Here is a 12,103-nt window from a genome sequence, read left to right as displayed (position 1 = left end):
AATTGAGCTGTGTAATAAGTTCAGTAAATGAGCGCCAACCTAGCAGATCAGCATTTGTTTACTATAATGATCGGGCTGTCTAATACGACCTTAATCTCTATAAAAATCTGAGAGTCTGCAAATATATTGCATCAGCTCATTATTATTATTATTATTATTATTATTTATTTATAAAGCGCCCTTAGTGCCAGAGCGCTATACAATAGATAGGCAACAGGCAGGAACAATACAAGATCAGAAAACATTACATGAAGGCAAAAGACAGACTGGTACATGGGGGAAGAGGACCCTGCCCGCGAGGGCTCACAATCTATGGGGTATAGGGAGAGAAACAGGAGGTAAAGTGCAGCCATTCAAGTGTGATGCAGAGTTATTGTAGGTTGTAGCCTTGTTTGAAGAGATGGGTTTTCAGGTTACTTTTGAAGGACTTGATGGTGGATGAGAGACGGATGTGTCGGGGTAGCGAGTTCCAGAGTATGGGGGAGGCTCGGGCAAAGTCTTGGAGGCGGTTGTGCGAGGTACGAACAAGGGGGGAGCGGAGACGGAGGTCACTGGAGGATCGAAGGTTGCGTGAGGGACGGTAGCGGGATATCAGGTCGGAGATGTACGGAGGGGACAGGTTGTGGATTGCCTTGTATGTCATGGTCAACAATTTAAAGTCAATACGTTGGGCAATGGGGAGCCAGTAAAGGGATTGGCAGAGGGGAGAGGCTGAGGCAAAGCGAGGGGAAAGGTGGATTAGTCGGGCAGCAGAGTTAAGGATAGACTGGAGAGGATCAAGGGAGTTAGCTGGAAGGCCAGAGAGGAGGATGTTACAGTAGTCCAAGCGGGAGATAAGCGGGAGAGCTCAGAGCTGCACTCACAATTTTACAGGCTTCAGAGCTGTTATTTCCATCATTCACTGCTGGATTAATATCTGTAGCCAGCACTTTCCACTAATTTTTGTTATTACAAATGGCAATGCATAAATATAATATTGCTTCTGCATTTCCAGCCTGCAAAAGCTCTTATTTGTAGTAAATCAAAATGTGAAAGGTTAGAAGTGTTTAAAACCAGCCTAAATAATGGAAACCAAGTAACCTTTGAGACAACCAGCAGAACTGTGAATGTTGCTCTGGGGTTAACAGTAGATACAAGAATAATGGCCCATATTGAAATCTACTTACAAAGTTGACAAACTTTTCTATATCTGTATGTAAGGCCAAGTTCACACGCTGTAAGACACCGGCCGTGTCACCGAACGGCTGGTGTCAGTGAAGTTCATCCCCGCCGGCACAGCAGTACAGCCGGATAAACTTCATTTGTGCTGAATTGGGATGCAGACGCATCTGTGTGTGCCTTCATTCAAATTCACCATAGCACACAATTGAAAATGCGTCCGGAGCTGCACTTTCCATTGTGTGACCTGTCAGTTCTGTTTGGCCGCTATTTAATAAATAGCGGACGCAAAAAATGACATGTCAGTTTTTCGTGTGACCGTGCACGCGCTGCAGAGATGAGTCCGGCTCCATTCATTCTCTATGGACGCCGGACCTACTGTATCTCCACAGCGCGCGCCGGCTTCTGACCAGGATGTCTTCGTCCCGGGACCGGCTCCGGGAGCGGGACTCTGTGAGATGAGGTTAGTATAAGGGAATCTAGCTGGGGGTTGGGAGCCTGTCACCCCGGCACGGGGGGTGACAGGTCTCCTTTAAATGGACGCGCAAATGATACAGCAATCGTTTGTACAGCCTGGCCACACGATTAGTTGTGCCGTATAAAGGCACTGCAAACAAATGCTGATCTCGCTGAACAGTGCCTATTTGCAGATGTACACTGCAGCATATCGTGTAAGAGGGTCCTAAGAAAGCAGCAGAGATATTCCCTGTTTGTAGTTTCACACCCCACAATGGACTCTTCCAGTATAGAGGCAGGAAGATTTGTCAAGATACTGATTCTTCCCTCTGGCGGATCGGCAATTAAAAATAAAAAATATCTTCAATCTACGGTCCCAACATCTAGGCAGTAAGGCGGAGCCGCAGAGGCATGCCCTCTTCCCCACCACTTACAGTACACCTTTTTGGCAGCCTGAGCCTGAGCTGTTGTCTTCCCACCCCAAGGGTGTGTTCACATTGAGCAAAAGTGGTAGAATTCCGCATGAAAAAAAGTATGCCAGAATTTCAGTCGGGAAACTTTCCTCCTCAATTCAGACACTTTTGCTCAGTGTGAACAGACCCTTATAATAAAGTGTAAGTGGCTCAGAAGAGCATGGAGGCAGCTTGAGTAAATGCGGCTACGGCTTTCCCCAATGCTTATATACCAGAAGTTAGGACTGAAGAATAAAGATTTTTTTTCTTTTTTTTTTTTTTACTGGCACCCAACGTAGACCGTCAGGCAGCTATAGGATACTGGGGATGATTCACACCCTACCAGGGAGATAAAAGTGTCAGTGCTTTTTCTACACAATTAAAAGTAAATGTTTTATTTTCCTACTTAGAAATGTTAGAAAAAGTTTTTACATTTTAGTTTTGTATTAACTTATGAGGGTTCCCAGAAAGTAAGAATGGCAGCAACAGGTTCTATTCCAACCACTTATATTATAATATAGTTATAAATTGAACAAAGATCGACCTACCTTCCACATCATCAAGGCACCCATCACAAAGGGGTTAAACACAGTAAGAAAGCAGTAAACAGAGGCTGGGTCAAAACTGAGGAAAATAAAGAATAAAAATGTAAGATCAATGGAATAAAATATTTAAAAAATTTTAAGATAAAAAAAACTGCTTAAAAACGGAACATGATTTTTATTTATGGCTTTGCAAAGGCTTTAAAACTTCATGTATAAGTTGAATATAAAAGTGTTAAATCCATTTGCATGTACCTAGGTGCCCCTCTTCAATCTTGAAATATATTTGTCAGCAGGTCCATATTTTTAGTAGCTAAAAAGGTACTTCTAACGGTATTGACCTGTAGCTTAATTATGCAGCCCTCATGTAAGGTATCATTTTCAGATGACATCTATGACACATCACATTCAAACCCGTATATTTAAAAGAATAAATGCATTGTATCCTCCTCAGAAAAAGGCTTTAGAAATTGTTGACAGATACATTTTTTTTTTTTTATTAGCAGAGTGATTTAAAAAAAAAAATCTTTTATTTTTTTATTACACTTTTTAATTCCCTCTAGGGGTGTTTGTAAGAAATCCTTACTAATAAGATTACTTATACTGATCCATGCAATGCTATAGTAATTGATCATTACTGTACGGGGTACCAATCGAACACTTGACATTTACATGCTGTGATTACTATTTAGGGTGATATCTAAAGAGTTAGATGACCGACGTGAGCACGGTCACTAATGTCAGTCATCAGCAGCTGGTGTCTGAAACTCAACAATTTAAAAGGGTTAAGGTCCATCAATACATTACCTCCCCTGCTACTACTGGTAATCAATCAGAAAATGAATGGTTGCCATTATGTATATTGATCACATGCTGATCAGCCATAAAAATGAAAAAGTACTTATGACTTAATGACACCAGTAAAAAGATGGGATATATTAGGTGGCATGTGAACAGTCAGGTCTTGAAGTGGGTGTGTTAAAAGCAGAAAACCTGGGGAAGCATAGGGAGCTGAGCAATCTTAACAAGGACCAAATGTGGTGGCTAGATGAGAAAATGAACTTTTAGTATTTGGGAACACCTGACTAGGCACACTACATCATAAAACATAGAGCACAGTACCAGTAAAATGTGTAGTGTTTGCCACATCTGTATTTCAAGGAGATTGACCAGAGTGCCCATCCTGACCTCTACACAAAGGACCAATGGCCTGGTCAAATGAGCCATGTTTTCTTTTACATCATGTGGATGGCTACATGTCATTTACCTGGGGGACACCAGGCACCAGGGTGTACTATGGGAAGAGGGCAAGTCAGCAGAGACAGCTTGATTCTCTGGGCAATGTTTTGTGCTGGAAACCTTGCATTTACTTATATATGCTACCTTGACATTTTCAACCAACCACAGTTGCAGCCCAAGTACAGTACTTTATGCTAACAGCACTAAGCAATGGCCTTTTTACAGGATAAAACACCTGACCACATAGCAAAAACTGTTACAGGCAAAAGAACATGAGGGAGAACTACAGAATATTAGGCATTTGCCTTAATATTATGGCTGATCAGTGTGGAAAGAGAAGAGAAAGTAGGAGGGGGTGACAGAGGTGGGAAACAGGGAATTATGTATTTATTCTCTGCTTTGTAAAATAAGTATTGTTGCAGTATCATATCATCACCCAACACAGTACATCCTCTGGGACTGTAATAATTCTAGGAATCCAAACCAGGTAAAATTTCTGAAACAGCATTATAAAAATAAATAATCTGGCCAGTAGACTGCTATAAACAAGAAAACCAAAAAGAGACAGTCAGCTCACCTCGTTGTTGTCGTTAAGTCACATTTCATTGTAGGAGGGTGCACAGATTTGATGGCGGCTACCCGTGAGTCCAAAAGGGTATGAAGATAACGTGGTTCTAGCACTAAAAAAAAAGGTAAAAATTCCAATACTTTATTACATGTCTAAGTTAAAAACTTCTGCTTCACACGATCAACGCGTTTTATGCACATGGACCATGATTAAGCACACGTGTGAAATGCGTTGGGAGTGTCAAGCAGCTAAATTTTTCACTTGGACATGTTATAAAGTATTGGAATTTTAACCTTTTTCAAGAGCGCTGGAACCACCACTTAATCTTCATAGACTGCTATATCTTGCTTTATAATGTCACAAATTAGCCCAGCCCAGGGCATTATACACCAGTTTTCATTTCACACAGATTTGATTTATTGTATTCTTGGAGCAATGTGTATGATTCAAAAAAACATGACTCATGAATATTTTCCAGGGCTATACAGGTATCTCATAAAGAACACCAAGTTCAATGTCTGGTGCTCTGTTGAAGGATCAATAGGCACCACTACTTTACCCCACACTCTGGATCTGACACTACATTAGACTAGCAATGGGTTCTGAACATTGATTCATTGCTATTCACATTTTGGTTTATCTTTTTAAATTACCTGTTAATTGATGCTATATTTCCAGTCCCGAAAAAAGCTGTGACTATAAAGAACACCTAACAGAACATTAAGGAAAATGTGTTTATAGCAGAAATAGCTGATGCAGGCAAAAAGACAAATGGGTAACCACTAAGATGGAAATATTTATTTCAATTTTTACAACATGTTCAAACACACCTTAGCCATCACCATTTGTCTTCTCTCCATGCATTGTCTTGCAATGATTCAAGAGGTGAAATAAAAAGGGATGATGTGCAGTAAGAGACATGGCTTAAGAAGTATAAAAACGCACTGTATGAAAAGCGCAATGTATGAATTGTGGAGTATGAGTAAGAAAAATTACCAATGTGTAATGGATTTTCAATTAGTAATACTCATAACTGGCACTTTGCCTCCAAGTATACAAAATGGATATAGGACAAATGGCGATGGCTATGGTGTGTTTGAACGTGTGTATAAAAAAATAAAATAAGAGTTATATTTTTTTAAAAGCCACTATGATAAGGACATTCAGAATAATTTATACAGAAGATCAATCAATCATTATAAAAGGAATACTTTCAGTTTTTAAGATGGCAATATTGTTTTCACTCTAAGGAGGCATTCACACGTCCACACGGCTGTGTCACTACAGTGCTGCGGCAATTCAAAGAGTTTTCACCGCTGCCGGCATGACACTGACACATCATGTCGGGCGGGGAACGAATCCATTACATTCCTTCCCCGTCCATAACGTCCACAAATTTGCGGACGTGTGAATGCCCCCTAACACTATGGTACGCGTCCAAACAGATGCAATTAATTAATGGTCATCACTAACTAGTGAAATACATCCTAAAATAAGCAACACGGTTCTGTATAAAAACATCACATGGAAATGCATTAAGTTTTTAAAGGGATTATCCAGGATTAGGAAACAAAGATGTAATAGTACTATAGACATTACTATAAAACAATATAAGATAGATAGATACACACAGGCATTTAAAAGCAAAGTATATTTAGCAAATATATACTAGCTAAACAATAAATGAACATTTTCTATTATAGCTATTTTTCCACTTATAACATAGAGAAAGGATACCAAAAAGAAAGCTCTTCGAGTGTCATCCAAATTTAGTTGTCGAAACTGAGTTATATCACCACTGCAGGAGAAGTCAATAGAGTAAAGCTGTGAAGGAAGCAAGGGAAAATTAATGTGATGTGTCATTCTAGTCACTTTTAATAAAGGCATATGAATTTGCCTCTCAGTAAACCATGAAATGGACATGTGTCAGTAATACGCAGCAAAGGGATCTTTAATTTAGTTGTTTCAGCAGTGTAGACTTCATGATGAACCATGTGGGAGACCAATCACACCAGAAGAGATCAAAACCAAAATCTAATGCTCGCCACTTGTCACAAGGTCACAGTCGCTTGGCCTTGTGAATGTTAACTATATATAAGAGCATGCAAGCTGTATGTTACATACCCTGGCTGATTTACAAACAATATGAATAGGATACTACCGGTTTAATATTTAATCAAAGTTATTTGATTTTATATACTATAAGACTAACCCACCAGAAGAAACAGCACTTGGCTGTCTCTTTATGACTCCTCGAACATTGTATAAAACAGCAGGATTGCATACTATGGCTTTGTTCACACAATGTAAAAATAAGTGCAAACAACAACCATTATTATTGAACTTGAACAATAATAACAGGTGTTATTTTTCAACAATGGCCGTTATTTGCACTTATTTTTACTTTGCAAATATAGCCCGAACCCCCACTATTAAGGAGTAAAAGGGATCTACTGCACATAGTAGTAACTGGTAGGGTGGGTACTGCTGCGATTAAACATTTATCACCTATCATCCGGTTAGTTGATTATGTTTATTGTGGGGAAAATTGTTCTCTAATGAAACTGTCCCAAGTGTGACCCCTATAACAGAGAACAAAAAGCATTTTTAACAGCAAGTTAACAGAGCACCGCACAACATAACAATGTTGTATAGTTAGAAGAAATTTGGAAAAGGAGTAAAAGGACCCAAAGCAAAAGTCTGGGAAAACACTTTATGGTTACTACCTAGTTTCAGCCCTTTGCCAAGTACCAGAGCTTGTAACTGCTTTTTGTAGTGAGCCATTTCTTTCAGTTCGTTATACCATTCAAATTTGAGCAATAATCTTTGAGTGACAATCAAACTAATGAAAACTTGTTTGATCAAATATTTTGAACTGGCCATTGGCCATAAGTCATTGTTAAACATTTGTTAATCATTTGTATTTCTTTCGGTGTATGTGCACATTGTTCGCTGGGATCAGAAGAAGTGTAGAGTATACAAATGCGCTCATTATGATCTCCACTTTCTCTGCATTCTATTTCAAAGCCTCAACCATTTTCAGCAGCTTCTTAGAAGAACCCACGACTGCTGTTTTTTGAAACAAGATTAGAAGAATCTGAGTATTTATAAAGTGTTGAAATTTGCACCCCCTGGCGTTTTTTAACCAATGATTGTGAACAAGCTTTAACAATAACAGGCTATTCAAAGGGATTGTCCGTCATAAGAAATCTTTTCCTATATACTGTAGCTGCAGTAATATAGAGACTAATAAACATCCTACGTTTACCTGTTTGCACTCCCCCGGTGTCCTGCTGGCAGTGTCCCATGTGTCCCCTGCTGACCGCAGCCAATTCACTTCAAAGACAGCCGACAGGGAGTGACAGAATCTCAGCCAATCGTTGACTCAGACAGGACAGCCCTAAGTCCGTCTGGGAAGTAAAGCGTCTGCAGGCAGGTATATAGGAAATATTTGCTAATGCCGGACAACCCCTTTAAGGCTATGGACATGGCAGCATTTTCCATATGATACTGTTGGCCATCCCTAGTCAAGATAAAGATACAAGAAACACTAACATCTCAGTGATACATGCAGGACATCCTGTGGTCCTCTCATGGCAGGGCTCCTAATTCCAATGCTTCAGCAGTATGATGTTCTTACCCACAAGGCAAGCATTTCTCAAGAATGTCTCCACACCAGATTGCAACACTCCCTTTGCCTGGATTCATGGGACCACCCATTATTTTTTTTGCCAAAATGTAACATTCTCATGAAGGCACCATTTGCAAAAAAATTGATTTAAATTTTTTATTCCTCAACACAAAGTAACTAAAAGCACATGAAGTAGGAGGAAAGAAAAATCGTATTAGGCTGGGTTCCTATTGCGTTTGTGCTGTCCATTTAACAGATCCCTCTAAATGGAAAAAAAAGAGATGAAAAAAATCAAAATCAAATCAAAAAGCATACTTTTTTTTTAGCTTACACAAAAACATGGTTGACCACATTTTTGTGTACAATGAAAAAATTGATGTGTTTTGATACTTCTTTTATAACGGAAGTCAATGGAAGAAAAACAGATCCAAACACATGCACATAATTGAATAATTTTTTTCATCTGTTTCTTTTTTTTCCATTAAATGGATCTGTTAAATGGACAGCAAAACGCAATGGGAACCCAGCCTAATACTGTCCCCAAGTGCAGTAGACAGAAGGGTGTAATAAGAAATATTTAATAACTTGCCATAACTTGGTGAAAAAAAATCTACATAAGGTAAAAAAATTGGATGTGACAGCATATTGAGCATACTATAATAGAGCAGTACAGAATTGGTAAGGACACTCCTATGTACAATATTATCATTGTTAATCAACATATTATTACTATGTAGATATTTGTTCTAGTTTATTGTTGTTTATTTTTTGCTTAAGAAAAACTGAGACTTTTTAATTAAGTTAATTTAGGCAATATGGCATCTGCCTTAAAGGAGTACTCCAGAGATTTATTTTTCTTTGATCAACTGGTGTGAGCAAGTTATAAAGATTTGTAAATCACTTCTACTAAAAAATATCCAGTCTTCCAGTATTTATCATCTGCTGTATGTCCTGCAGGAAGTGATTTTACGAAAATATATGTTGTGTGAACATAGCCTGACAGGATTTGCTATTGCTCTGGACATTTTCTGTCAAGGACAGAGGTAGCAGCAGACGGCACTGTGTCAGACTGGAAAGATTACATCACTTCCTGCAGGACATACAGTAGCTAATAAGTACTTTTTTAATAGAAGTTATTTACAAATCTGTATAAAACTTTCAGGCACCAATTGATTAGAAAACATTTTTTCTCTGGAGTACCCCTTTAAATTCCAGCAGCCTCTGGGCACTCTGTAAATCTTTCGAAATCCTCTAGTCCAACAGAAGTAATACATTAATAGAGAAAACAGGAAGATGACACAGCTCTGCATGCTGTGAGATTAGAGAAGAAGCAGAAGTCAGAAGACATCTTATTTATTCAGAATGCAGTGCACAACACTGATGGAGTATCCTGAGGCATCAATATCCCATATCAAAGTACAGGCAAACATCATACCATGAGGACCCTGCCTATTCACATAGTAACCGGGGAAAGTAATATATGTACAGAACCATGCAAAGGGATGGAATATAAGCAGCTGCCTAAGGAGAGATGCTAATTCTTTTCTGCCAATATTTATCAAATTTATCAACACTTTTAAAACTGTTTTACATTTACTTGGAGAAAAAAGAGCAGTGAAAAAGAGCAGTCAATACAATATGCTACCAATCTCAGAAAAGGGTGCATTGATTTTAGGAATGAGCAATCAACACTCGGAAGCTGAAATGTGTCATCACTGGCATTTTCTATTTACGGTGATATTTGTTACTAAGGTATTATACTGGGATTATACTGTATGAGGAAGCAACTGACAGCTGTACAGGCCTGACTGTTGTGAAGAAAACTAAAGACGGTTTGGTAAAACTATATCTTTATGTATTTTGAGGGCGGGTTCACATGTACCGGAATTCCACAACAAAATCTGCTGTTATTCCCACTACTCTAATTTTGTATAGGTTTACATACATTGGAATTTTTATCCAGCTGCGAATGTGTAAGTCTATACAGAATGATAGTACGGTAATCACAGCGGATTTAGCTGCAGAACTCACATCGAGAAATCCGCTGCACCGACCCTAAAGGAAAATACAGATGACTAAAATCGTTGCTTAATTTTAGCCTACTTATTCATTATAGATATGCCAAGATAATAAGTGTTCTATCCTTAATAATATAAGACCAACAAAGAAAACTATTTTACATTTTGCAATTAGACCATGTTCACACATAGTAAAAAGAAACAATACACCCATAATTTTGTGTGAACAGGTGAAAAAAATGCTTTTTTCTGCATAAGGTAATAAATTATGATTATGTTAGGGGTAGTGCGGCGTTTAACATTTATTCACTAAAAAACACACATTACAAAGTTATACAACTTTGTAATGTGTGTTATTTAAGTTAATGGCCCCCTTCCCCGTGTCCCCCCCCCACCCTGGATGTGTGGTGCGGTATACTTACGGAATTGCTGTCGACCCCCATCTTGGGTCGACGACGTCACACTTTCGGGGTGGGGGGGACACAGGGAAGGGGGCCATTCACTTAAATAACACACATTACAAAGTTGTATAACTTGTAATGTGTGAATAACTTGTATTTAGTGAATAAATGTTAAACGCCGCACTACCCCTTTAATAAGTTACATGCTTTATTCTATTCAGTGTGCACAATGATGGTCAATTTCCTACTGACTTTAAAGTAAGGCATTGTTACCTTGAAAATATGGCCGTATTTTTTTACATTTTTTTTTAGATGAATCTAACCTGCTCATAGCTCCCTACAGCACCATTCCTGTGCTGTTAGTTGAGGTAAACTCCGCTACAAAGCACCGTTAGGGGTGTCATCCGGCCCACCCCTTCTAATGATAATCAAGACACATACCTTCATACACATACCTTCCTCCTCAACATCCCCATTTCTATAGGGGGCTATCAGCAGGTTAGATTTGTCTAACCTGCTGATGGTTCCCCTTTAATTCCTTCCCTCCACAGGACATACCGGCACGTCCAGCAGCGCGGGGGGGGGGGAGGGATGAGGAGAGGTGCCGCACCCTGACCGGCCACGGCGGAATGACGCTGATCCTGGCTTGGCAATCAATGTATCTGGTCTGCTACAGACCAGAATAATACAGCACTGATCTAATGGATCAGTGCTCTATTATATACACAGCATTGATCTCAATGGGAGGTACCGATAGAAAGTATACATCATGGCGCAAAAAATCACAAAAAAACCTCTCACAGCCCCATAAGGCTCACACAGACCAAAGGATAAAAGCGTTATAAGGATGGAAATAGAGCAATTTTAGGGAACATTTAGTTTTTTTTAAAGTTTTCATTTTTTTAAAGCTGTCAAATAAAATAAAAAAGTTATGCAAGTTGCCTAGCCTTGTAATCGTATTGACTTGAGGAACATAGATAACATCTCAGTTTTACCATAGGGCAAATAGTGTAAACACAACCCCCCCCCCCCCTCTCTCACACACACACACATAAAAAATATTGGATTTCATTTTCAATTTCACCATGCATATAATTTTTTTTCTGGTTTCGCAGCATATTTTATGCAAAAATTAAGTCGGTCATTGCAAAGTAAAATTAGTGGCACAAAAAATAAGGGCTCATGTGGGTCTGTACGTGAAAAAATGCAAGTGTTATGGCCTTTTAAACACAAGGAGGAAAAAACTAAAACTCAAAAACAAAAATTGGCCCGGGATTCAAAGGGTTAAACAGTCTTGCAAAGCTTTTTTGTGTTCATTTGTGATTTGTGCAAAATTTTTTAACTTTTTGGCTCCCATACTGCTTACATTATTTTATCAAAACTACGAGGATTAAGTCAAATTCGGATTAACTTTGCGGTGGTAGCTGATTTACCAAATGTGATAATTTGTTGCAGATTTTTGCACGAAAGGCTAATTTTTTTTGTGCAACTATCTCCAGACAAGGCCACACTTACAAAGTTGCTTGCAGCAAGCTTTTTTTTAATGTGGATTCATTGGCCGTTCACCATTAATGAAAATGTGTGCTGTTTTGATAAATTTGACACATCCACATATGACGCACAACTAGCAAAACAGTG

At 38.8% G+C, this 12,103-nt stretch overlaps 1 protein-coding gene across 4 annotated transcripts in view; it reads right to left on the bottom strand.

The window, feature by feature from the left end:
• The window catches only part of PIGN (phosphatidylinositol glycan anchor biosynthesis class N), a 209,344-nt gene that overhangs the window by 43,401 nt on the left and 153,840 nt on the right, over window positions 1-12,103 (bottom strand). For 3 of the 4 annotated variants that reach the window (XM_069958130.1, XM_069958132.1, XM_069958131.1), the window contains exons 23-25: window positions 6,153-6,239; window positions 5,069-5,124; window positions 2,615-2,690 (exon numbers count right to left, since the gene is read on the bottom strand). In XM_069958130.1, the coding sequence (XP_069814231.1) occupies window positions 2,615-2,690; window positions 5,069-5,124; window positions 6,153-6,239 (219 nt within the window). Of the gene's footprint in view, window positions 1-2,614; window positions 2,691-4,424; window positions 4,528-5,068; window positions 5,125-6,152; window positions 6,240-12,103 lie in introns of those variants that run through there. The other variant, XM_069958133.1, reaches the window with a different exon arrangement.

This window comes from Dendropsophus ebraccatus, chromosome 2, assembly GCF_027789765.1.
Source record: "Dendropsophus ebraccatus isolate aDenEbr1 chromosome 2, aDenEbr1.pat, whole genome shotgun sequence".
Classification (NCBI taxonomy): Eukaryota; Metazoa; Chordata; class Amphibia; order Anura; family Hylidae; genus Dendropsophus; species Dendropsophus ebraccatus.
This window is presented reverse-complemented; position numbering and strand designations above follow the sequence as displayed.